The sequence below is a fragment of the Pinus tabuliformis genome, chromosome 5_2 (genome assembly GCF_031772625.1).
Source record: "Pinus tabuliformis cultivar Carrire ecotype Pingquan chromosome 5_2, CPIR1, whole genome shotgun sequence".
In the NCBI taxonomy this organism is placed as follows: Eukaryota; Viridiplantae; Streptophyta; class Pinopsida; order Pinales; family Pinaceae; genus Pinus; species Pinus tabuliformis.
The window spans coordinates 451,423,976-451,451,925 of NC_142306.1; the positions used below are offsets into that span (position 1 = coordinate 451,423,976).

The 27,950-nt window shown below is 42.0% G+C and overlaps 1 protein-coding gene across 3 annotated transcripts in view; it reads left to right on the forward strand.

Annotated features, from left to right (window-relative positions):
• Nucleotides 1–27,950, forward strand: part of NFXL2 (NF-X1-type zinc finger protein NFXL2) — a 312,418-nt gene that overhangs the window by 126,947 nt on the left and 157,521 nt on the right. For 2 of the 3 annotated variants that reach the window (XM_089436529.1, XM_089436530.1), the window contains exon 4: nucleotides 21,216–21,310. In XM_089436529.1, coding sequence (XP_089292655.1) covers nucleotides 21,216–21,310 — 95 coding nt within the window. The remainder of the gene's footprint in view (nucleotides 1–21,215; nucleotides 21,311–27,950) is intronic. The other variant, XM_089436528.1, reaches the window with a different exon arrangement.

Below are 27,950 nucleotides of genomic sequence, written 5' to 3' on the forward strand. Positions count from 1 at the left end.
TGGGAAATAAGTTGTACAGGGTACCGAAGGTAGCACTGCCTACCGCCATCTCTTTGGTTACTGCAAAACAATGCAGTAAGCTCATTTCCAAAACTGGGAAATTTGTTTTCCTGATGATACGCCCTCAGGTAAAGAAGAAGATGGTGGCCATGACCTCCAGATAGGGCCCCTCTGTACGACAACAACAGATGGACAAGATCATGGAGGAGTACAAGGACATCTTCACCTCCTTGGCAGGGGTGCCTCTGCACTGTCAGGTCAAGCACTCCATCGATTTGACCCTAGGTGTGCCGTTGCCCAATGGACCAATCTATCAACGCTCCGTTTTGGAGAGCGACGAAATCAAGACGCAGATTCAGAGCTGCTACAGAAAGGTCGCGTCCGGCCGAGTTCATCACCCTGTGGGAGCCCGATCGTGTTGGTACAGAAGAAGGATGGGACTTGGAGACTTTGTATTGACTATCGAGTGCTGAACAAGATCAATGTCTGGAATAGGTTCCTGATCCCTCAGATTGATGACCTTCTGGACTAATTGAAGGGGCAAAATATTTCAGCAAGATCGACTTGAAATCAAGATATCACTAGGTACCAGTCGAACCCTCCGATGTGTGGAAGACTGCCTTCAATGCCAAGGAGGGCCTTTTCGAATGGTTGGTTATGCCTTTCGGGTTGGCGAATGCTCCTGCAACCTTCATGAGGCTGATGGATGACATCTTGTGGCCATTCACCAACTCATTTGTAGTGGTATACTTGGATGACATCCTGATCTTCAGCCAGATTTGGGAAGAGCACCTCAACCACATCTGACAGGTTCTCTAAACACTGCGGCAACACAAGCTATGTGCCAGTTTGGAGAAATGCACTTTTAGCATGAGCCAGGTTCAGTATCTAGGATACATTATTGATGAACAGGGGGTGCATGTGGATCCAGCGAAGATCCAAGTCATTCGGGATTGGCCAGCTCCAACCTCTCTGATAGAGCTCCGCAACTTTCTTGGTCTTGCCAATTTCTACCGTAGGTTCATGTTGGGATTCTCTCATATCACTTGGCCCTTGAGTCAGTCACTAAGGGAGGAGCGAAAGAAAAATTCTTTTGGTCGGAATCTCAACAGAAGACATTCATAGAGTTGAAACATCACCTCTGCTCTGCACCAATGCTCACATTACCAGACTTGCAACAACCATTTGAGATCGAGACAGATGCCTCTGACTATGCTATTGTTGTAGTCCTTACTCAACAGGGGCATCCAGTGGCATCAGTGAGACACTTTCAGACACAGTCTGAAAGTATCCCACTTATGACAAAGAGATGTATTCCATTGTGCAGGCCTATCGACAATAGAAGCATTACATTTTGGGGAAGGAAACAGTCATCCACACAGACCACTGGCCCCTGCAGTTCATACAGACGCAAGGGAAGTTGCAGAATGATCGCCATCAGAAGTGGTCCACATACTTGCAACAATTCCATTTGAATATCAAGTATAAGAAGGGCAGCACCAATAATGTTGCAGATTGCCTCAACTGACCATCGATCATGGCATTAACCATCGTGCTCAACTCTTGTGGGCATGAGACTTCTGATTGGCCACTTTTTACAAAAGCGACCCAGAATTTGGCCACACATATCAGACGCTTTTGTAGGGTCAACAAGTTCCAAATTTTCACCTCCAGGATGCCCTATTATGCCACCTGGGACACCTTTGTGTTCCTTCAAGTGAGCATGCCAAGATGATTTGGGAAGCACACTACAGTCGGGTTGCTAGGCATTTTGGGGTTGAGTAAACGGTGGCAGTACTGCAAAAGTATTTCTATTGGCCGAATCTTCGACAGGATGTCGGGAAGTACATTAGATCCTGCACTACCTACGCCATTGCCAAATTGACCATCAAGAAGCAAGGCCTCTATACTCCGCTGCCTACCCCTAGTCGACCTTGGGAATCCATCTCCATGGATTACATGATGGGCCTTCCTTCTATTAGGCATGGCAACGATTGTGTTTTTGTGGTCGTCAACAGATTCTCGAAGATGGCCATTATGGCGGCTCGCAAGAAGAATATCACAGCGAAAGCCATTGCTAAACTCTTCTTTGAACGCGTGTGGGTACACTTTGGGATCCCATAGTCTATCATCTCAGATCAGGATAACAGGTTCCTTAGTACATTTTGGTCCAGTCTTTGGTCGATGTTGGACACCAAGCTCATTAATTCCACAGCTTTCCATCCCCAAACTGATGGCCAAACAATGGTTGTCAACAGGATGATCGTACACATTTTGCGCATGTACAACTCAAAGCATCCATACACATGGGATGAGAGCCTCCCCTATGTCCAGCACAGCTATAACCGGCTCTCCACAACTTGACTAGCCATAACCCTTTTTAGGTGGGCTTGGTATTCTAGCCACTATGTCCCATTGATGTGGCCATGCCATTTGCAGCTACTTAGGCATATTCGACTCATGTCCAATCCGAAACTGATAAGGCAAACAACTTCATTGAGCACATCCAACATATTTGCCAGCAGGTCCACGACATTCTGGAGAAATCAAATGCCAAGTACAAGCAGCGACATGATCAACATTGCGCGCCACACAAGTTTCAGGTGGGCGACAAAGTCTAGTTGCATGTGCAAAAGGAACGACTTACTGGAGCCTATCGAAAACTTAGACCACTCCGATATGGTCCTTACACCATTACCAAGGCTGTGGGAGACAATTGATTTGAGATCAGCATTCCCCCATTCCTTGGCCTGTACCCAGTGTTCAATGTGGACCGCCTTCGACCATACTTCCCACCATTGCTAGACACATCAGACATTGTAGAACAACTCACACCTACAAAGTTAAATCCAGATTGCATGGAACAAGCCACAACTGATCGGATCATGGACACGCAGATCAAGAACACCTGACAACAAAGGATCGAACTATATCGAGTTGTCAAAGCAGGCCAACTCCTTCACCAGGGCAAGTGGCTCACTAGGGACCAGGTTCAGCAGAAGTTTCCTCATCTCATGGAGGAACTCAACGTAATGGGGACCATTGCTTCCTAAGGGGGAAGGAATGATCTAGGTGGATATTGGTGGCCACCCCACTATTCCACTTGGACCCCCACCATTCTTTCTTTCAGTTTTTCAGTTTCCTTATTTGTATGACAATTTACTATTTTTGGCAGTTTTTCGGGTCCTAAACTTCTGGAGCCGTTTTGAGGCCCTAAACGACGTTTTTGGGGAAAATTGGGAGCAACATGGGTTGTAGGCTTGTGTTGCTCACTCAAAAGTTGTAGTCCTCGGATAGATCTTTCTAACGAGGTATTGTGTGCATCAAATGAAGATCGTATGCCAAAGTTATGACGTCGTGAAGTTGATGTACCAGTTTACCCAAACGAGGCCCATAGTTTGGCGCTTCATCTCCTAGGGTTAGGTTTTTGGATGTTTAGAGTTTTCCATTGTTTCTCAACAATAAATAGGCCTTTGAGCCTCATTGTAACACAGTTCAGAGGCATGTAGCCGCCACATCTCTTCTCAGAGATAAGCTACCATCGCCCGAGCTAGTCTTGTTTCGATTTTGTCTGTAAGCATATTTCAGTGTTTGATATTAATGAAATGAAATGTTATTTCTATTGCATCTTGGTATTTATGGTTATATCTGTAATTCGTTGCGTTCCTGTTTAAATCTGGATCATGTGGCCTACCTTGGAGAGGCTCCTCCCATGCCACATTGTCCTCTTAAGGTTCTATCCACCTCAACGCAGCCCTAGAATACCTCCAACTGTTTGCTATGGCCTGCGGCCTAGCAACAGTTTGCTGTAGCTTTCGGCCTCCTCCAAAATGTGCCAAACAGTCACCCAATTACCAACGTTTTTCTCCTCCTCTACTCGGCCTAGTAGCCTGCCCTCTCGGCCCTAGAAACAACCTCTCGGATCTGTCTCAGCCTTAAGACAGTCACCAAATATCAGATCCACACTTCTCTGCACCTCGGCCTCCTGTAGCAGACCTATTCCACGCTGTTCCTTGACCCTTTCTTGTTGCGGATAGGGCATCCGATTTCAGAGCTATCTCTTGGAGGACGTTGCACACTTGGATTACGGCTGGGCATCCTTTAGGTAGCGTATAGGGCAGGTTTGTGATAGTGTATAGAAGCATGGATCTCCTCTCTTGAACTGTGAGTAGACCATCCTCTTTAGGACTGCGGCTAGGGCTTCATCCTCCTAGACTTCTCTTCCACTAAAACTCAAAAACAAGTGGAGAGAAATCAAGAGTGAAGTGTGTTGACAAATGACTATTAAGTCACCTCCTTTTATACTAAAACGTTGAGCACACATGGGGGTTATTTGGTTGTTGGTCGACCTTGACGAATTGTCCCATAACACAAATAAATTCATATCTCCATGAATACTTATTGGAATCGGATGATCACACCTCTCGATGAGAGGGATCCAAGAAAAATATCAGGGGCCATAAATAAGTTGACCCACATAGAGTTTGGCCCTAGTTGCCAATTTTAACACTCCCTCTCAACTAGGGAGAACTCCATCTGCTGATCCATCTGCCAGACTGTACTATCTCTGCCATCAGTGCCCTGCACTGCTCTGCTCTGCTTTGCTCTAGTTCAAAGGATGTCATACATTCTCTAGTTAATACATGCAATACTTTGCCAATATTTCGTAGAAAAAGATTTAATAAAACAAGCACATAGAAACCCCAACAACAACCAATCCAAGCAATAACCAGTCAAAAGATAATCAATGACAATAATAAAAGTACTTACAAGATATGCATGAACAAATCCTTTATTATCCCAATATGACATCTCCAAATTAAAAGCTAGTCTCCAAAAGAAAAATTATCCACAATAGATCACATCTCCACAAGATTACAAGTCACATAAGCTAGGTCGAAATCTCTAAGAGGGCCGAAATACTCCACAAGTGATGATAAGATACAAGAATGAAGTGACCTCTATTTATATGAGGTCTACCTCAATTAATTTTAGCTAATGAAGCCCCTAAAACAAGTTTGACATCAAATAAACCTTGAGTTATAGGCCAACCCACTAGATCAATGATATGTCATAATTTCCAACAAGAGTGAACCGTAGGACTCAATAGGGCTAACATCATGCCCTTTTTGGGCTCCAAATGCTATGTCAGGGTGTGATGAAGGCTGAAAATATGTATGTGTGCTAGGATCACCCCACATTTGATGAATGTCCCTGAAATTCACCTCAAATCATCTTTTGGGGTCCCAAATCTAGTTGGGGTGTCACCATGTCATCTCCAACAAGTGTGAGCCATAGGAGTCAATAGGGCTGACATCATGCCCTTTTTGGGCTCCAAATGCTATGTCATGGTGTGATGAAGGTTGAAAATATGTATGTGTGCCAGGATCACCCCACATTTGATGAATGTCCTTGAAATTCACCTTAAATCATCTTTTGGGGTCCCAAATCCAGTTGGGGTGTCACCATGTCATCTCCACGTGTCTTCAATAGTCAAAAAATGCCTCCTCTCTCTAGATTTAGGGCTCCATCAGGTGCAACAAGTCCTCCCTAGTCTCCAATGGAGGACCATCCTCATCTGGGCTTTGAATCATGGCTTGCCCATCAGGTAATGTCAAGGCTAGCCTAGGGGCATGTTGGGTCCAGTGGTGCAATCATTAAGAATCCTCTATGTTGGGCAAAGAAAATTAGCATCTTGGGTCCTGAGTGTGCTCTGGGACATGTAACATATTCTCAAGTCATCATAAGGCCCAATGCTCAACAATAATCAGCAATAAACGTACTTACAAGATATGCATGGACAAATATTTTATTATCCCAAAGTGACATCTCCACAACAAGAGCTAGTCTCAAAAAGCAAAATGATCCACAATAGATCACACCTCCACAAGAATACAAGTCACGTTAGCTAGGTCAAATTCTCTTAGAGGGCTAAAATACTCCAAAAGTGATGATGAGACACAAGAATGAGGTGAACTCTATTTATATGAGATGTACCTCAATTATTTTTACCTAAGTAAGCCACTAAAACAGGTTTGAAATCAATTAAACCTTGGGTTACAGGCCAACCCACTAGCTCAGTGCTAAAGTATGTCATAAATGCCCACAAGTTTGGGCCGTAGGCCTCAATAAGGTTGATGTCATGCCCTTTTTGGGGTCCAAATGCCATGCCATGGTGTGATGAACTTTGAAAATATGTTTGTGTGCTAGGATCATCCAACATTTGAGGAATGTCCCTCAAATCCACCTTAAGTCAGCCTCTGGGGTCCCAAATCTAGTTTGGGCATTACCATGTCATCTCTATGGGTCTTTAATGGTCAAAATAGGGCCTCCTCTCTCCAACATTAGAGCTCCATTAGGTGCAACAAGCTTTCCTTAGTCTCCCATGGAAGACCATCCTTAGCTGGGATTTGAATCATGGCCTGCTCATCAGGTAGTGTCAAAGCCAACCTGGGGGCATGCAGGGTCCAGTAGTGCAATCATCATGAATTCGTTGTGCTAGGTCAAAGGAGATCAACGTCTTAGGTCCTGAGGGTGCTCTGAGACATGTAACATCTGCTCAAGTCGTCATAAGGTCCAACACTCTCAATGCTGCATCTGCTAAGTTATTCGTCTCTCTGAAAGGCCTGGGTGCCTGTGGAGTGGGTGCCCTCATGGGCTGGGTTGTTGTGGACCACTTAACAAGACCAACATGAACTAAGTGAAAACAACTAGCGATTAGAGACTAAGATCACATGAGCATCTAAGTGGACAAAACTTGGATGTTAAAGGCATATTAATAGTTCAAAGTTGGATCACCTTTCGATATCTAACTAGACCAAGTCCCATAAAGGTGTTCCCTACCTTGATAGAGGTGGCTAATGCTCAACCCTATTAGGTGCTTCTAGCCCTTAAGGGGAATTGGCATTTTCGAGGTGAACCCTTCTATCAATAGGTGTTAGTGTATTGTAAATATATGAAAAATGGAGGGGAAAGGCTTCATCGCCAAGTGCCACGGTGAAGGGGATCAGTTGATGGGGAGTCCACGTCTTGAGTGTGTAGATGTAAGGAAGGAGCAATCGTGGAGCCATGAGTTACCTTGCTTGGCTTGCTTTTTCGATCCCTCTAGTATGCCTTTTATTTCTTCTTGATAATGGCTTGCATTACAACGTGCATAGCTCAAGGGTTAGAGCTTGCTCTTTATGATGTAACATTTAATTTTATCCCTCAGGATGAGACAATTTATTGCTCATCAAGGTTTGTGACATGCAAGGGTTCCTTTTGTTGTAATGGAGCATCATGTGCTCAGGAACTAGGTGATGGCTAATGAGGGTAGAACTTGTGCTAGGCTTTTTCCCACATGTTAACTTATGTCCCAACCATCTTTTGCATTTTGATTTTCTTATTTTTCTTTCATTGTGGCCATGATATGCTTTTCCATTCTTTTAGTTGTTTCAACCTCTAGGGTAATGTTTTTCGGCCCTACACAAGGAGTGTAGACATGATGATGCTAAATCCCAATGAACCAATGACAAGTTAGACTTGAAGAATGGAGGTGGTATAATGGGCTTGTAATGTGGCATGGAAAATGTTAAGTATGATGTAAGGAAAAATGAACAAACAATCTCATTCTAGTAGTGCCCCTCCTATAAGCCTAGGGCCTCAAGGGAGGTCCTATTGGAATAGGGCTAAAAATTAACTCCCCTGGTGAGGTGAGAGAACATATTTACTGTCAAGATCGATTAATCTTTCAAATCACCCCTTTATCCATACTAAATGCCCAAAACAAACAAGTATAGGCACCCGATTGCAAAATGATCAAAATACCTTTTGAATAGTAGCTTTCCTTCATCCAAGTGGAAATGCCAGATGGTGAGAGGTATATGGTTGATGCAAATGGCGGAGGCACATGGCATATCATCATCAAATAGTGGATATTAGGGGCTACTAGTTTGCTGGCTGTCAAGATTGCTCTCAAATGTAGTTGAAAATTTTCCTCCTATGGGGTTACCCATTTTGGTGGGTAACATCTGGCTCCAACTCGAGGACATGAGCTCACCATAGAGTGCATGATCCATATGCTCGAACGGGGAGTTCATGAGAACTCCAACAATCCCTGGGCTCGTAGACCCGTTACCTACACACTCAAATCAACTGCTTTGGAAGCATGTGCACTGGATGTTGGTTATGACCTTGGTTTTATATGATGATAATAAAATCGATACCGAAAATAAAATCTATCTAAGTGCAGATTAATCTATAATGAAACACAACAATACGAGAATGCAATATTTAGAATTCACACAATATGCAATGCAACCTAGACTAACAATGTAGTACATGACATGTTGACCAAGTATAGTCATTTAACCAATGAAGCCAACATATTATCAAGTCAATATTACGCTTTCTACCCCTATGCTTAATCAAGAGATGGAACAAAGGAGTATCACAATTAGTGACAATTGTCTCATAATACTCAAGAAGCAGATTAGAGCAATGAAGGTGGGTGGTGGGAAAACAAAATGACCATGGATCATGGAGAGGAGTCAAGGATGAAAGGGGAAATGAGGAATTCAACTTACACCATTGGGTCCTCTCTTGATACCTGAATATGGAGTAATCAATAATCAATTTTAGGAAGTCTTGCTCAATAGCTATCTTCGGTGTACAACTCTCATTGATATCACTTAATATATGTTGTGAGTTGCATGAGGAAGCATATGATTTAGGGCTAAGTTGCACGAAACGGGGAAACGCGGAAGCGAAACGAAACGGGGAAGCGAAACGAAACGCGACCTCCCCAAATTTTGGAAACGGGGAAACGCGAATATATATAATAATATATATATATATATAGAGACAAGTCACAGCTTAGAAACCCTAAAACAGCTTCTAGAACAGCTTAGAAACCCTAAAAAAATTTCTAGAACAGCTTAGAAACCCTAGAAACAGCTTCTAGAACAGCTTAGAAACCCTAAAAAAATTTAAAAACTAATTAGAAAAAAAAAAAATTTAAAAAACAAGTCATTTTTTTGGGGAAACGGGGCCCGTATGGCCTGGAAACGCGTTTCCGGCCGTACGGGCAAGTTTCCATTTCGGGAAACGTGCCTGTACGGCCGGAAACGCGTTTCCAGGCCGTACGGTACGCGGAAACGCGTTTCCGTTTCGTTTCCGGCCGGAAACGGACCCCTAGGGCACGTTTCCTGCAACTTAGATTTAGGGGCAAGGTCTCAACAAACAAGCTGGTCATCATAAGATTCAAAAGGGGCAACCGATGTTGGCTCGTCAAGTTCACAAGTCATAGAATTTGAATATGATTGAGGGACGACAAAATGAAGATCTAAGGATGGCTCAAATACATCAACAAGCATATCCTCTGATTTACATGAAGCACAATGTAGGACAAAGTTGTTGTTAACATCATTGTTAGTATCATAAATCAGATCCTTGGCCAAATGATGGCTATTAGTATCCCACTTCCTCTCTTCAATGCACTGAAAATCATCAATGTTAATTCCAAGGGATTTATGGGATTACCCTTCTCAAGGTCTTTGAAAAGTGTATCGTCAAACTTAAGATCCATGAAAAGGGTGGAGCTCGCCTCAACATCACTTGTCAAAGTATCATCTTCAGCAAGATCCTCACCATACTCCGCTTATGGGTCATCTTCAAGGTCACTTTCAACGTGTTCATCTTGATGATCTAAAAGGGACTCTTTCTCTTACTCATGGTGTTTTTTTTGTAACTTCTTCAAGATGATTAAAGAGGTATCCCTCTTGGAGGGCTATTGTTAAATCTTTAAGGATAACTTCAAAATGACACCATGGCCCCCAATACTTAAGAAACTTTTAATAAGTATCTTAATGGAAGGGACGCTTTTAGGCTTATAAGAACATTTAAGTCACTCTCATTGATCAACCACAAAAAAATTAATGAACAACCGCATGAGGGCATCCTCATGAACCATATTGATCCATGAAGCATACTTGATGAATTTTGCAACATGATCCACTTGAAGAAGGATCACCGTCAAATTTTGGGACATTTTTCATAGTTTTTGCATCATAATGATTTGGATATCCAGGAATTTCCTTGACATCCAAAGCAGGGAACATCTCATGCAGATCCCAAGGAGCCATTTCCTTGAGTCTTGCATAATAACCAAATGGGGAGTCGCCAAGGTGAATTCAAAATTCCTTAAGAGATGCTTGCTTCACCCTACAAGCATTGAAACTTTGAAGCTCAATGAAGAACTAGGGCTTCATTCTTCCAGTGGAGTCGCTAGATGAGCAAATTTATCCTTGTCTACTGGATAAGCTCATTCAAGAAAATGAAGCTTAGACTTCAGATTACGAGGAGGTTGATTCAAATCTTCCTTGGTAACAACGCTAGAAGATGTTGCCTCAAAATCTAGCAGACCTTGTGAGAGGGCTCACAAGACAAGAGCTAGACCAAGGGACCCGAACAACACTATGAGGTGGAGGCCCGCTGTCAACACAACTCACCACCTCTTGCTTTTTAGTTGACTTTCACTTCCCTGTATTGGTCACCTAATAGGTATTCAAAGTCTATGGCTTAGTAGTGACAAAATGAAAGGCTTAGGAATGAACTCAGTTTAAGGACAAGGCTCAATTTGACAAAGACAAGGGAAAGTGTTAACACCAAGAGGCCTGTCTAGGGCACTTATGACCTAAGGTTTAATGAGTAGGCAAGGATAAAGGCTTACCAAGATACATAAGTCCAAGAAAAGGCTTGTTAAAGATGGATATTATAAAAAATTGGAGTAACAAGCTTTCAAGAAGCCCTAAGTTGAAGCTTAGGGTTTTACCCTGGGGAAAAATTCATTGTGGAAAAGGGTGGATTTTGATGCAATGAGGCTCAAAGCACAATATAACCTTTCCACAGGCCAACACACTCCTAATTGAATTCAGACCTATGCCCTAGCCTAATGACTTGCCATGAAGGACCAAAAATGTGAGGGAGAGAAAGATTTTAAAAGATATTTTTCAATGGTTTGTGATCACATATGTGGATGCCAATTCTTAATCTTTGAGTGATGGAGTCTAAGCAAAACCAACTAGTGGATATATCAAACCCTAGTATGGAGTAAAGGCAAGAAAAACCCTAATTTTCAAAACCTTGGCTACCACTTTATCAGGGGATAAAGTCATGAAGAGATATTTCATGAAGAACATCCAAGGGATGTCATACATTCTTTAGTTAATACATGCAATACTTTGCTAAGATTTCATAGAAAAATATTCAACAAAAGAAACACATAGAAGCCCTAATAACAACCATTCTATGAAATAACCATTCAAAAGATAATCAACAATAAAAGTTCTTACAAGATATGCATGAACAAATCTTTTATTATCCCAAAGTGACATCTCCACAACAAGAGCTAGTCTCCAAAAGCAATATTATCCATAATAGATCACACCTCCACAAGAATACAAGTCACAAAAGCTAGGTTGAAATCTCTTAGAGGGCAGAAATACTCCAAAAGCGATGACGAGATACAAGAATGAGGTGAACTCTATTTATATGAAGTGCATCTCAATTAATTTAAGCTAATTGAGCCCCTAAAACAAGTTTGACATCAATTAAACCTTGGGTTACAGGCCAACCCACTATATTGTAAGAGGGGGTCGATGGGGTTGGAGAAAAACACACTTGAGGTCGAGTTCCTTGGCAGAGATCGAGCTTCCAGCAGTTGAGTATTGAGAGTTCGAGCGAGAGGGGATGCAGAGGCAGTGACTTCGGAGGAAGATTTCCAGTTCCGAAGAGGCAACAACAAAAGGCACAAGTTATTCCACCAGAGGTTGTGTGGGAAACTTCAGTGTGGCAGATCGATTTGGCTGAGTAGCTGATCGATTCAACTTCCAGAGGCCAAGAAAATTTTCCAAAGGGCCGGAGGATCACTTCCAACAGCCGCAGCAGGCAGGACATCCGACTTAGAGGTAGATTCCAGGAGTACGAGTTATAGGCTACGCAACATCTAGGCAGGGGTTTTGGACGACTAGTTTTTTTAAGTGGTGTTGTGCTGGAACTGCACAAGGAGGAGGGAGAAATTCCCTAAATAATTTTGCCAGATTTTCTTGTTGAGGATTGCCAAGTTTTGGCATCCAGATTGTACTCAGATTTTCACTGCTGCATAATAATAAAACCCTCATCTACTGCACTTGTTTTCCCGCATTGGGTTTTTCTAGGGACATTTGTCCAAAAATAACTGTCAATTTTTTGTGTGTGTGCATCTATATTTATCAGTTCTTGTTTATTTCCTTAGCGTATTTTATTTGTGAAGAATTGCAGTGTGATTTATTCATTGTTTGCCATAGCAAATAAAATGCATAATTAACTAGTTAGAAGAATAACTTTCTAGTTGCTGCAATTTAGGGAAAATTTCACATGGTATCAAAGCAAAGTTGATCAAATCAAAGGCTTAGAGGCGGAAGGAAGAATTTGTGCTGATTTAGAAGGAGTTTGGTAGATCGATTTCCAAATTTTCGTAGAGCCAACCAGGCAATTCGAGTTGCTAGGCAGAGGGTTCGATTTTCTAGTGGAAGGTTGCAGGAAAATTTGAATTCCCCAGGAGCAATTCCAACACGCAGTTGGTGAGTAGATCACCTTTTTTGTAGAGTAGAATCTTGATCTGGGCGCAGTTGATTTTGCAGCAGATTCGCAAAGCATAATCAACACGGGGCAAGAATAGAAAGGGCGCACATCGGAGGAATTTCTCAGAAGGTTTCCAGATCCAGTTTATAGGAGGAAATCCATGATTTCCAGTTGCAGGTGGCAGTAGCAGTGGGCAAATCTACACATTCTAGGAGGGAGTGCGAGTAGCAGTGCTAACAACCAAGCAGGAAGAGGGAGATTCTTGTTTATTTTTCCAGTTGTGATTTTTACAAAAAATGGCCTTAACAGGACTTTGAGATCATGATAGTCTAGATGGAGCCTCAAATTATTGTATCTGGAAAACCAGGATGACTTTCATGCTAGATGAGCATCGTTTGAAGACATATGGAGAGAGAGTTGTGGCCGTACCTACAAACCCGCAACATCTAGAGAACTACAATAAGAAGATAGCCAAGGCGAAGCGGTTGTTTCTCGATGGAGTTCAAGATCATGTAGTCTCACACATAGTGGCTAAGAATACGACCAAAGAAATGTGGGATGTTATCGTAGCACTCTACCAAAATCCTTCCGAGAATCGGAAGATGTTCCTGAAGTAGAAGCTGAGAACCACTCGGATGTGAAAGGGAGGAGTTACCCGGTACCTCACCAGGATTCAGGATGTCCAGAATGAGCTTGCTACAGTTGGAGAGACACCTCAAGACGCTGAGCTGGTGCGTGTAGCTATCAATAGTTTCACTGAGGAGTGGGCGACTTTTGTCCAAGGTATCACTAGACAAGATGAACTACCAAGTTGGGATTGAATGTGGGCATATTTCAAGCAGGAGGAGATGCGACTTGCTCTAGTCAAAAGTAGTCTCAGTGGCAACAACAAAGGATCTAAAAGTGTGAAGGAGGAGGAGAATGTAGCCCTTGCATCAAAGGGAAGGGCAAATAAAGGTCCCAGTTAGGGATAAGGCTCACAGGGAGGAGAGAAGTAGGAGGATCTGTCGAAGATCAAATGCTTCAAGTGTGGTAATCTTGGTTACTACAATACTCATTGTCCTCAGAGGAAGAAGGACAAGAAGGAGAAGCAGGAGCAGGCAACAACTTTGGTAGAGATTGATCAGTTGTCCTCTAGGTTGGAGAAAGATTTCACTTTGTATGCAGCTATACCTCCAGGAGAGAGGTGGGGAGACATTGAGCTCTAGACTCCAGAGTTGTGTAGAGATGGGCAGGATCCTTCGAGGAGAGCATCAGACAGGTGTTCAACATCAAACATTTGTTTAGTATCAGGTAGGTGATTCCTCTTGGATCAATACCCTTGCTATAGGGCCCGCAACATTCAGAACTAGATAGACCAGTGTTCAAAATGGCACAGTCAGATCTTGAGGGACAATTGCAGAGCTAGTTGTAGACAGATGTTGAGGTGCGCAAAGCTGTTGCAGCACAAACAGTTACTTAGTGGACAATGCAGAGGCTAGTTGTAGTCAAAGACTCAGGAGACAGTTGCAAAGCTAGTCTAGTGATAGTTGGTTCATAGTTTTTGTTCTTAGTTGCAGCAACATCAACAACATGAGATCAGTTGCAACTTGCAGTGCGGAGCAGAGTTGGCAAAAGCACAAGTGGTACAGTGCAGTGTCAACAACAACGTAGATGCAGAGTGGTTCAGCTATAAAGTAGCAGATGAATCAAAGTTACACAGTGGCAGGTTGTCACACTTGTCAGACATCAACATGTATGGGAGGATGTTATGAGATCATCCAAAACACCTTCTTTGCTAAGAGGGGGTGTTAGTTTTTGATGGTTGGGTAGCATCAGATAGGTGTTCTAGTCTTGACTTTGGTTAGAGAGGCTTAGAAACACAAGAACCGCAGAAGTTAGAAAACATTTCATGAGAAAACACCCAGAGATGGCTCAATTGAGTTAATTAGTCAATAATTAAATATTTCGTAAGTCTAACTTAGGAAAAGTGATTAATTAACAACTATTAATTGAGAAAGGTGAGATTCTCTAGAAACTCACAAGGATCAACTCAGAGATGATCCTAGCCGTTGTGAGGATTTAATCATAGCCATTGATGAGCCAATGAAAGATTATAGGAGGAGGTTAATGGTGTTGGAGCAAAACACGCTTGAGGTCGAGTTCCTTGGAAGCTAAGTTGCACGAAACGGGGAAACGGAAACGAGTTTCCGAAACGGGAAGCGATACGCAACGCGACCTCCCCAAATTTTGGAAACGGGGAAACGCGAATATATATATATATATTAAAAATATTTAAAAATTATTATTATATATATGTGCAATCATAAAGCATTAATGATACATTATAATTTATTACATTTAAACATTAAGATTAAGTTTACATCACATTTACTCATGAGTCATGAATGATCACATAATGAAAATAAAAATATAGGAAAATCCAAAAGCAACCTTTATTATATATCCAAGGGCAAAATCTCAAAATCAGCCTTTATTTATATTAGTATATGAGGCTGCAAGTACAATAAAGACTATAAGGCTGCAAGAACTATAGAGACAAGTCACAAAAGACTAATCCTCATCATAACAATCCTCATCAAAAATAGAAGCAACACAATGCTCAACAGTGGATGGTAGTGCTGAAGAAGAAGATGCACCAATTCCACTTCTAGATTCGGCCTCAATATTCAGGGCAGCAAGAGAGAGATCCAAATCAGGATTTTCTGCATCCACATCCCATTCTTTAGAAGGACCACTGTTGTATTTTGGACCCCTACGAGATGCAAGGCGAAGGTTGGAGTGCACATAAACAAGATCCTCTGCTTTCTGTGAGCCCAACCTATTGCGCTTCACAGAATGAATAAAACCATAAGTGCTCCAATTCCTTTCTGCTGATGAAGAGCTTGCCACTTGTGAAAGAATACGAATGGCAAAGTTTTGCAAATATACACCATTTGCTCCATGACAAATCCACCACCTAACTGGATTTATGGTGCTTCTCTCCTCCAAAGCTGATATATCTGCATAATCATCTATTCCTGCAGCAAAACTGACAAATTCCTCCTTTACCTCCCTATGTAGATGAGAAGGAAACATTCTCATAAGGGCTTTTTTCACCCTAGTAGCCACCTCTCTATCCTTATGGGGTGCCTTCCTCTTCCCATTGCTTTTAGCAATAAGCTCCTCATCATAAAATTTGGGGTTCAAAGCATGTGCTAAAGTGTGCAATGGAGTATTGAAATTGTTCCACCTATCAACAATGATTTTCTTGATCAAACCAGCAAAATGATCATCAACAAACAAAAGTTGTGGAGACTCCTGCGAAATGATTTCCATAGTTTTCTCAACCATGGAATCCATGCCATCATATACCTCTCCCAAGAAAGGTTGGTCAGTGTCAGCACTCCGGAGAAGTTCAAATGCAGGGGTTGTGAACTTTAGCAAGAAATCTACCTTGCTCCACCAATCCTCATCAAGGCACAATCTACGCACCATAGATCCCCGCTTTGAATCTGCTTGTCTCCACTCAATCCAAAGTTGACTCACCACCATAGAAACTAATGCATGCTTAACCTCAACAAGGCGGCGCAACATCACGATGTTTGAGGCATATCTTGTCTCAGCAACTTTGAACAACTCCAATTTGGAGTACTCTCGAAATATGGCCTGAGACTGGTGGTGGTTGGTGATGAACTTGATAATCTCCCTTACTTCCCCTGTGAGTTCCTTTATCCAGGAAACTTTGTTGTCGATCTCCTCTAAGATCAGATTCAGATTATGGACAATGCATGGTGTCCAAAAGATGTGGTCATACCTCCCCTCAATAATTAAACCTGCAGCTTTGCAAACCGGTGCATTATCCGTGATAACTTGCACCACCTTGTTAGGCCCTATTTGTTCAATAGCTTTTATAATAACATCAGCAATGTACTGTGCATCTTTCACCTCTCCTGAGCAGTCTTCTGCCTTGATAAACATTGCTCCATTGGGGGAAGTGGCAATGATATTTATCAATGGTCTGCGCCTTATATCTGTCCAACCATCTGAGACTATGGTAACCCCAGAGCTACTCCAGGAAGAACGAATTGGAGCTAAAATGTCCTCCACAAGGTCCTTCTCATTTTTGAGAAGCTGGGTTCTGACTTTCTCATAGTTGAGCTTTGTTAACTGCCCTTATCATATCTTGCCAGTAAGGAGAGCGAACAACATTGAATGGGATACCACATGCATAAATGCACCTAGCCACTCTGGAATCAGTTTCTTCTCTTGCTTGCACATTCACCAATCTAGCAATTTTGCTATCCTGAATTGAAGGGGATGCCCCTGGGCCTCTGGTATATTTGGGTGCTGGTTGTTCATGTTGTTGAGTGTGACCAGCTCTCCTCTTTCTTGCTTCAGCTACAATCCTTGGCTCAATCTTAGATGGAGCTTGAGTAAGGTCATCATGCCTTCTCTTAGTACCATCCGCCTCATCTTGCTCTCTTTGATATGCCCTCCTTGCCAACGGATCTGATGTTTTTGTGCAACCTGAAATCCCCTGTCCTCCTCCACGCAATAGATGTGCCTTCACTCTTGGGTAGGAGCCCTTGTACGTATTATTGCAAAGATTGCATCGCCATTCCCATGAGCCACCACCTCCACATCTTTGAAGCTTCGTCACATGCCTCCAAAGAGGATAATATTCAGCCCTTGGGTTGGCCCTAGGGCTTGAACTTGCAGCTGCACTTTGGCTGGAAGCCATTGCTGCAAAAATAATATAAAAAACAAATTTGTAAATAAAAAAGTTAAATAATAAAAACGTTTTTCATATTTTTGGCTGTATAAACCCTAGAAAAATTGAGGAAATAGTAAGAAAAAACTAAGAAATGAATGTGGCTTACCCAAATTAATTTTCTGTGGCTGAAACTACCCTAAAATGCCAGAAAAGAGGAGAAATATGGCTGTAGCTGAGCCAAATCTGCTGCAAAAATAAATTTAAAAAACAAATCTATAAATAAAAAACGTTTTTCATATTTTTGGCTGCATAAACCCTAGAAAAATTGAAGAAATAGTAAGAAAAAACTAACAAAATGAATGTGGCTTACCCAAATTAATTTTCTGTGGCTGAAACTACCCCAAAATGCCAGAAAAGAGAAGAGAAATATGGCTGCAGCTGAGCCAAATCTGCTGCTACTGAAATCTCCTGCTGAAATCTCTTTCTCCTGCTGCTGAAATCTACTTTGCTCACTGCTCAAAACACCCTAGCTGAAACAACTGCCAGTCTCCAAGAGAAACGACTTGCTGAATAGTGTGATGAGAGAATGAGACAAACTTCTCTTTTATAAGTTTAGAATAGGCTTCTAGAATTTACTGGAAACCTAAAAAAAATTTAAAAACAAATTAAAAAAAAAAAAAAAAAAAACACATTACAATTGGGAAACGTGGCTTGTACGGCCGGGAAACGCGTTTCCACGTTTCGTACCGGTTTCCAGCCGGAAACGGGCCCCCCCCACGTTTCCTGCAACATAGCTTGGAAGAGATTGAACTTCCAGCAGTTGAGCATAGAGAGTTCGAGCCAGAGGGGACGCAGAGACAATGAGGAGCAGAGATAGTGAGTTCGAAGGAAGATTTCCAATTTCAGAGAAGAAGCATCAAGAGGCTGAAGTTATTCCACTAGAGGCTACACAGGGACTGCGCATGCAGCTTCAATGTGGCATATCAATTTGGCTGAGCAACAGGTCGATTCAGCTTCCAGAGGCTGGGAAAATTTTCTAGAGGGTAAGAGGATCACATCCAGCAGTAGCAGCAGGAAGAACGTCATACTCAGAGGCAGATTCCAGGAGTGTGAGTTACAGGCTACTCAACATGTGCGTAGAGGTCTGCGTAGGGGTTTTGGGTGACCAATTTTTTGAGTGTTGTGCCATGACTGGCCATGGAGGAGGGAGAAATACCCTAAATAATTTTGCCAGATTTTCTCGTTGAGGATTGCCAAGTTTTGATATCTAGATTGTACTCATATTTTCACTGCTGCATAATAATAAAACCCTCATCTACTGCACCAATTTTCCCGCATTGGGTTTTTTTGGGGATGTTTGTCAAAAAATAACTATGTCAATTTTTTTATGTGTGTGCACATCTATATTTCTCAGTTCCTGTTTATTTCTGCAGTGTATTTTATTTGTGAAGAATTGCAGTGTGATTTATTTGTTGTTTGCTGTAGCAAATAAACTACATAATTAATCAGCTAGAAGAATAAATTTCCAGTTGCTGCAATTTAAGAAAAAAATCACATAACATCTACTTAAGTCATCATAAAGCCCAACACTCTAAATGCTGCATCTACTAAGTCATCTGTCTCTCTGAAAGGTTTGGGTACCTGTGGTGTGGGTGCCCTCATGGCTTGGGCTGTTGTGGACCACTTGACAAGACCAACATGAGCTCATGTGAAAGCAACCATCCATTAAAGACTAAGATCATATGATCATCTAAGTGGAGCAAACTTGGATGTTAAGGGCATATTGATACTTCAAAATTGGATCACCTTATGATATCTTACTAGACCAAGTCCTATAAAGGAGTTCCCTACAATGATAGAAGTGGCTAATGGTCAACCCTATTAGGTGCTTCCAACCCGTAAGGGGAACTAGCATTTCTGAGGTTGAACCCCAATCAGTAGGTGTTAGTGTAAATGTATGGCAAATGGACGGGAAAAGGCTCCATGGCCAAGTGCCATGGTTAAGGGGACCAGTTGATGGGGAGTCCACATCCTAAGTGTATAAATTTAAGGAGTGAGCAATAGTGGAGGCATGAGTTACCCTGCTTGGCCTACTTTTTCGACTCCTCTAGTGTGCCTTTCACTTCTTGATAATGTTTTGTATTACAATGCATATCTCAAGGGTTAGAGTTTGGTCTTGATGATATAATATTTAATATACCCCTCATGATGAGACAGTTCATCACTCATTAGGGTTGAGGCATGCAAGGGTTCCTTTAGATGTAATGGAGCATCATGTGCTTATGAACTGTGTTCTTAGGAACTCATGCTAGACTTTTGCCCACGCGCTGATTTGTGCCTCGACCATCTTTTACATTTTGATTTTCCTCTTTTTCTTTCATTGTGGCCATGATGTGCTTTTCCATTCTTTTAGTTGTATCAACGGTTCAACCTCTTGGGCAATGTTTTCCGTACTTACTCAAGGAGTGTGGACATGTCGGTGCCAAATCCCAATGAACCAATAACAAGCTAGACCTGAAGAATGGAGGTGGTATAATGGGCTTGTAATGTGGCATGGAAAGTGTTAAGTCTGATGTAACAGAAAATGAACATGTAATCTCAATCTGGGGTTTCGAAGTAGTGCACCTCCTATAACCCTAAGGCCTCAAGGGAGGTCCTACTGGACTAGTGCTAAAAATTACCCACCTTGGTGAGGTTAGAGAACAGATTTACAGTCAAGATCGGTCAATCTTCTAGATCTCTCCTTTATTTCTACTAAATGCCCGAAACAAACAAGCATAATTACCCGATAGCAAAATGATCAAAGCACCTTTTGAATAACAGCCTACCTTCATCGAAGTGGAAATGCTGGATGGTGAGAGGTATGTGGTTGATGCAGATAGTTGAGACATATGGCTTACCATCATCTAAAAGTGAATATCAGGGGCTGTTGGCTGGCTGGCTGTCAGGATGGCTGTCAAATGTAGAAGAAAATTTTCCTCGTATTTGGTTATCAATTTTGGTAGGTAACAGAGATCACTGTGTCTAAAATGAATTTACCATGCACAAATCTTGTCTGTTCATTTTGAACAACCTTTCTGTCCGCATCCTACATAGAAGAACCACTTCCTCCACAAGGATCTTATAAGCCATGTTGAACAAGGTAATAGGCCTGTAACCCCCAATGTTGTCCCTAGCTTCATTTTTCAGAATTAACTTAGTAAGACCTTGATTAAGAGATTCAGATAGAAATCCAGAAGAAAAGGCTTCAGCTACGAAACAATAGAAATCATCCTCAACCTATTCCAAAACCCTCCAAAGAAGTGGTTCATCTATCTAGCAAGTCAACCATGGCATCTCTATAAGATTTAACACGTGGGTTAGGGTTCATGTCTTCCCCTTATATATCTTCTCCCTACTGTATGACCCTTGTATGTTCTCCTGTACCTAGGTGAATCCCCCCACTTGAGTGCTCTCCCTTGCCTATGCTCATAAATTGACCTCTCATTGTGCTCTTATTCCTTTGATCCAGATAGTAAAAGTTAGTTGATGTTTCTTACCTGATAAACTTGGAACATGGTTAAGCTTGGGACAAAAATTCCTCATAGCAGGGCATCCTGATCTGTTTAGGTCAAATATATTTCTAGGAGCACTCGAACTTGTATTCCTTTTCTTCCTTCACAGCCTGCTTAGTTTGACAATCCTTTACTTCAAGCCATCCTTAAATAATGGCTAAAATATGTTGGGGTTCGAAACGAATGAATTTCTCCATCATCTTTTGGAGAATGGAAATCTATTAATTTCTTCTCAAGAAGTTTGCAAACTTGAATAATGTCTGTTTTCTCTCATCATTTTAATTACTATTTGCTATAAATTTGTCTTAAGGATGCAAATCTTCTTTTGTTTTTATCTTTATAGCTCTCTGCATTGACGAATTTTCAGGTTCCCTGTGGAGCAGAAAGGGGACTGAAGCCACCCAGGTGTCCCAGAAAATGTTCTATTCGTCCTCAATGCAGGCATGGGTCCAAATGCAAGGTATGCTATCCTTCTTGGTGCCTTTCAGCTTATATTGAAGTTTTAAAATGGAAAGTAAATATTTTTTTACATTAACCAGGCATACAACTGAAGTTTTACAAGCCATGTGATACAGGCCTTCTTAGCTATACACAAATTTACATGATGCTGAATTTCAGGTTAATCCCGTGGAATTTCTTCTTATTTCTGTGTGTGTTTAATGTTTTGGAGAGCCAAAATATGAATGCCTATGAATGATAGATTTTATTAGGTGAGCTACTATATATATATATATTTTAATTATGAATTTTCTTATTTTTTAATTTTTAATGGGCTATGCCACTCCAGTTTATTTTTTGTCCTTGTAACAAGAAATTCTGTTTTTCAATATTCTTTTCTCATTAAGATGGAAATAAGCCCTCTTGATTAGGTCTTGCCTTTAGCTTTGGGCAGGTATTGGGGACTGTTATCAGTTGGATTCTCCCTAGAGAAGAGTCCTAACCTCACCAAGGGGGGAACCTAAGGAAACTAACAGGCAAGCCACTTACTGTCACCTTGGTAGCCTTGCCCCTCACTTCTAGGTTTAGGGGTGTGATTTTCTAGCCTTAGGGGGGATTCCCTATGTTTGATTCTAAGGTTGTTGTGCAGAATTAGTGGAAGTTTTACTTAGCTTAGATGCTGACCTCTTCTTAGGATTATGGTATGATTGCAAAGTTATATCTAGCAAGGCCAAGAACAAATTGTTGCCTTGGAATATGCGGAACATGACATTATATCACCACATCAACTATTATATATCTTTTGGAGTATCATATTTGTCATCATAATTTAAACTGCTGTAATTCAAGAGAAGCCACATGTGAAATTATACAGCAGGTCTGTTGACCATGCTCACCATATAGAAAATACTATGAAGAGTATTGCATCATTTGTATCGTCAATTTCATTCTTTGCCGGATGAAGATCACAAGTAAATAGAAAAGTAAATATCTGAGTTGAATCATTCAGAGGTCTGCAACTTACATTTCAAGGTAATTTCATAGACATGAACCTAGAAAAAGTAATGTATGATCATACAAGCCAATTCTTGTGGATCTTTATGCATCACTTGATTTATGTAATATTCCTAACGGACATATTAATTGAATAACAGAAATTTGCACTATAACAACTAGGAAATTCAACACATACAGAGAAAATAAAAAAACAAGAGGAAATGCACCAAAACTCTGAGCCTTTTTAATTATTTCTGAGCAGAATGGAGTATAAATGAGTATGGAAAGAGGAACCTAGAATTGCTACAACAAGCTAGTCAAAACCCAGGTTGGAATTGTGATGACCAAGTGCTGGAACGACTCCACCAAAAACCTCTGCATTGACCCAAAAAATTACTGCCACTGCTGCTGCAGGTGCGCTGAGATTTCAGCCCTCAAGTCTACTCCAAAAATTAGGCAAAATTAAATGTAGTCTCTCCACACTAGCTTCAACAAAACTCAGAAATATCACACGGACCCAAGTAGTGGAAACGGTCCCAGAGTGAACTGTGCCCTCTTTCAGTAATTTCTGTTGCTGGTTGCTGACAGGAACGCTGATTCTGTCAAAAATACTGCCCATAAAATTTTGCGAAATTAACCCCGGACTCCTTTCACCAAACCTACAAAAACCCAGAAAGAGTTTGGAGAAATTTTACTGACCACTTGAGACCCCAATTATAAGCTTACTCCTCTGAACTGGCTGCCAAATAGCTACAAAAGTTTTCTGTCGTAATAGACCTGAAATCCACCTCCAAATTTCTCCCAACTCCTAAGGGAAATTTCCCCTCATCACCCAATGAATTTCCAGCTCCCAAACTCCCAACAGAAGCAACTCCCAATCTGGTGCAGAAATGCCCAAACTGCCCCTGCGTAGGCCCTCAATTCCAGCTGCTTGTCTCTCCCAAAATGTGGCTGAACTGACCCTGGAAATTCTTCTAAAATTTCTGCTCTGTCCGATGATGGATTGGCTGCGAATTTCCTCCCTTTGACTCCCTAATTCAGTGCTCCCATTTAAACCCCACGAGTTGCCTTTGCGTCCTTGGAGAAAGCATGCCCTGGCTTGAAGAAAAATCCGCGGATCTGCTTTTCCAAATGCCTGAAGGCTGAAACCAATCACCAATTGCTCTCTGTTAATTTTAGGTATGTTCTATGCTTAGAGCAATTTATTTCAATTTTCACAGTTAGCTCAATATCTTTTCCAGATTAGCAATCACATCAACATTAAAGTAAACTGCAGATAGAACATAAATATAAATCGCTGAAGACAAGCCAAGACAAGAGGACACAAGATGTGGTGCTAGCCAGGGAAAAACCCCAATGTGGGGAAATCCTTGATCAATTCTTCTTATATGTTCTTCAATAGTTCAAAAGAGAGAGAGAGAGAGAGAGAGAGATAGTACATTTACAGCAGAAGTCAACACTTTGACTTATCTAGATAAGCACATAGATCATCTCTAAGAAGATGATACATGAGATCAGTTGAAGACATGCTGCTTCAACTGATTCTCCAAGGTGACTCCTTCACCTATCATTGTGCTGCATCTCGTCATCATGCTGCACCATGCTTCAACCTATGCTGCATTGCTGTCCTATTTGCCACTGTTGAACCATGTTGTCATACAACATGTCTCATGTGCTTGCCACAACTATCCATGCTGTCCATGCTTGCCATGCTGCACCATGCTTGCCATGCTATCCATGCTTGCCATGTTGCACCATGTTGTCCATGCTTGCTGTCCCATTGTGCCACTGCTGCACAATGTCATGGCTGTCCGATTGTGCCACCGCTGCACAATGTCATTGCTGTCCCATTGTGCCACTGCCTCATCAATGTGCTATCCCATTGAACATTGTGGCACAATATCATTGCTGCTAGTACTCCTGTCCCATCAGGGCTTGTTATCCCAACAATCCAACATTACTGCTGTCCCAACATATTTACGTTGCTCTAAATATGTATGTACCATTGCCTAGCTATCCTAGTTTTACTGTTGTAACAGCTGTACCTAACAGTTATGCACAAAACACTGTTGTTCTGAGCATATGGTAGCCCTTAACACTTTCTTCAGCATACAGTTCTAGGGTCCTTGACTGCAACAATCTTGGACTGGTTAGGGTACTTCCAACAACCCTTCAATCTGCCTAGAAGTGCCCTACTTTATTGTGGCTGCCCTTCTAAGAGAGGAGGAGACCCTATGCTGCATTTTCTGGGAAGTCTATCCCTCATCAACAACTTCGGCCTTCCTCTGTTTGCTGTGGCTTGATATATCAAGTCTCCTCTTGACTGTGTCTGCCCAACACTCTTCCAAATGATCCCAAAACAATCTTTATTGCTGTGGCATAAGGCCTGCGGTTAGGGCACACCTGGACAGTGACTAGGGTAAAAACTGAACTGCGGATTTAGCCTCATACATCAACATTTAGGGCCTATCTTCCATGTATAATTAGGCCTCATCCTTGGCTGCGGCTAGGGCACGTTGAGGCCTCCTTTATACATCATTCATCTATGTCTATAGTGCTGCGTTAGTCCTTCTATTCTCTGTGGCTAGGGCACAACATGACCCTCCTTTCTTTGCGGTTAGATGTCTTTTCCTAGGACAACGTTTAGGGATTTTAAGGACAGCTGCTTAAGGTCTCTTCTAGACCTGCGTTTAGGGCAGTTAGAACTTCTCCTTGCTGCACTATAGAAGTCTCCTCCATGACTGTTAAGGCTTCTTCGTTGACTGCGTTAGGGCTTCTTCATTAGGGCAGCATTTAGCCTAGGGCACTCCCTCTAGATCTCTCCTTCATCAAAACCCAAAACAGAATGAAGAGAGAGATCACAAGAGTGCGAGCGTGTCAAAATGACTTGAAGGCCACCTCTATTTATACTAAAACGTTAATCACAAGTGGGGGCAGTTTGGTTGCTGGCCGACCTTGACGAATTGTCTTATAACACAATTAAATTCATAACTCCATGAATACTTATCGGAATCGGATGATCTTTAGATCAATCCTACACATCTCGATGAGAGGGATCCAAGAAAAATATCAGCTGCTATAAATAAGATGACCCACATGGAGTTTGGCCCTAGTTGCCAATTTTAACACTCCCTCTCAACTAGGGAGAATTCCATCTGCTGATCCATATGTCTGACTGTACTATCTCTGCCATCAGTGCCCTGCATTGCTCTGCTGAACCATGAAGAAGAAGAATTGATCAAGAATGTCTCATGCCATTCTCTACTGACCCGAAGTCAGTTCCATATGAAGAGAGTGTGTCATACCACTCTTACTAACCCGAAGTCAATTTCATTGATCCCAGATCAATATCACAAGAGAGTGTCTCAAACCACTCATAATGATCCTAGATTAGTGTCATTGATCCCAGATCAATGGAGGTCATCCTAGCATAGGGAGTACGGTAGATACAAAGATGCGTCCATCGATAGTACTGCTATGGTCCCTAACCCCATTTCCCTGCTCATTGGCCAGATGAGAGGTACTTCCCATGAGTCCCAGATTGCATGGGTAGGATGCCTCGATAGGAGAACCATTCATCCCGTCCCTAAGTCACCTCGGGATATCACAGGGGAAGGCTGAGCCATTCACCCTGTACACAGCGCACCATTAGGGGAGGGCGAGTCTCCTTATGGTCGCGTGGTGCTCCAGTAAGTACCACAAGCCCCCCGGAGCTCCCTGAGTTCAATGCATGCAACATGCAGGACCATTATTAGAAGGTCTCTTAACGACTCCAAGTCGTTTGGGAAAGTCACAAATTTGACCTTTCCCCAGGGCTTAGACAGAATGTCTGCGACCTATACATCATTCTCAATGTGATGGAGCCTCCTTGCTCATCGATGTACAATATCCCAGATAAGGTAGTATTTGATGTCTATATGTTGGAGCAATTATAGAATACAGGATTCCTCAACAATCGAATCCCCCCCCTAGTTGACACAGAAGATCACGGTGGTATCCATCATGTGTACAAACAACTCACTGGAGAGCTCTCGCAACCAGGCAAATTGTCACGAGGTCATACTTATTACTCGTAGCTATGTATTCAGTCTCAATGGTGCTCAAAGAAACCGTCTTCTGCTTCTTGCTCATCCAGGATATTGAGCAGAATCCAAAGAGAATCAGCACTCAGAAGTGCTCTTGAGATCATCCACACTGCCTGCCTAGTCAGCATTCGAACAATCATGCAACGTCATATTTCCGGCAGTGTATCTCAATCCATGAGAGATGTGCCCCGAAGATCTCTCAGAAGATTCTTGGCACCAATCCAGTGAGGCTCAACCATATATGAGCTCATCATACTAACTGCAAATCATATGTCGGGACGGAAGTTCACTATGAACACCAACGTGAATGAGTTTATGAAACTCAGAGGTATTTACCAAATCTGGTCTGGCATCACTACCATATAACTTTTGAAAGTTAAGATCCTCGAGGTAGTCACGGGCTTGCAGTTTACCGTTCCACATCCAGAATCCAACTCCCTCTTACTTCTGCAAATGAGAGGGTCTGCACCTGTCAGAAATAGGTCGTCCTCAGAAGGTGCCGCTATGAGAGGTCTATCATCCACAACGTTCAAGCAATGGTTTGGATCGACTTCACTCTTAGTGAATCTTAGCTTCATTAGACAGCTACCAATGCTCTCATACTACGCCTGGGGTGTTTTGCTTCAAGCCATAGAGGGCTTTCTTCCACCTGCACACATGAGATTCCCGATCATGAATCTCAAACCCCTCGGGTTGTTCCAAACCTGTGGAGCTGTTACATGAGGGGAATGGTCCCCTTGTAAGACATGTACCTTCATGTTATTATTGAAGTCAAGCATCCCTGTTACCATCTGACTCACATCGGGTAGGGCCCCATAATAAGTAGACCTCTAGTGCTATAGATGAGATGTGACAATTGACATGGTCCCCAATGGACCATCCTGCAACTTGATATAGATTTCCAACCCTGAACCCATGAGTAAAAGCATCTTAGAAAATTCTGTTTTCAAACACGTAACTTTCCATTGATGAATGCCACCCTGAAACCTTTCCTTGATGACCTGCATTACTTGTCATTCCCTTGATCATTGAAGATGTCCTGGGAATGATTGTTATCTTCATCAAGAGATGTGTCCCTGCCATTCAGACACTCCTTCGCATAGTGGCCGAACTTATTACAAACAAGGCATTTGTCTTTCTTTCCACCCTTAGATCTGGACTTCCTAATGAAGTGGTCTTTAGGTAGGCCATCAGAAGCTTCCACTGCGCCATTCTGATAATGTTCTCTGCTTCGACTTCACCCTTGGCGAATTTGAAGAGGGATGAGGAATCCACTGATCCTTTTGTTCTTTCCCAGCTGTCTTCGATGATTGCTCTTTCACTCTTGCTTGGGCTTTGTCTTCACCTCAGCTCTGATACCATGTTAATTTTAGGTATGTTCTATGCTTAGAGCAATTTATTTCAATTTTCAGAGTTAGCTCAATATCTTTTCCAGATTAGCAATCACATCAGCATTAAAATAAACTACAGATAGAACATAAACATAAATCACTGAAGACAAGCCAAGACAAGAGGACACAAGATGTGGCGCTAGCCAGGGAAAAACCCCAATGTGGGGAAACCTTGATCAATTGTTCTTAT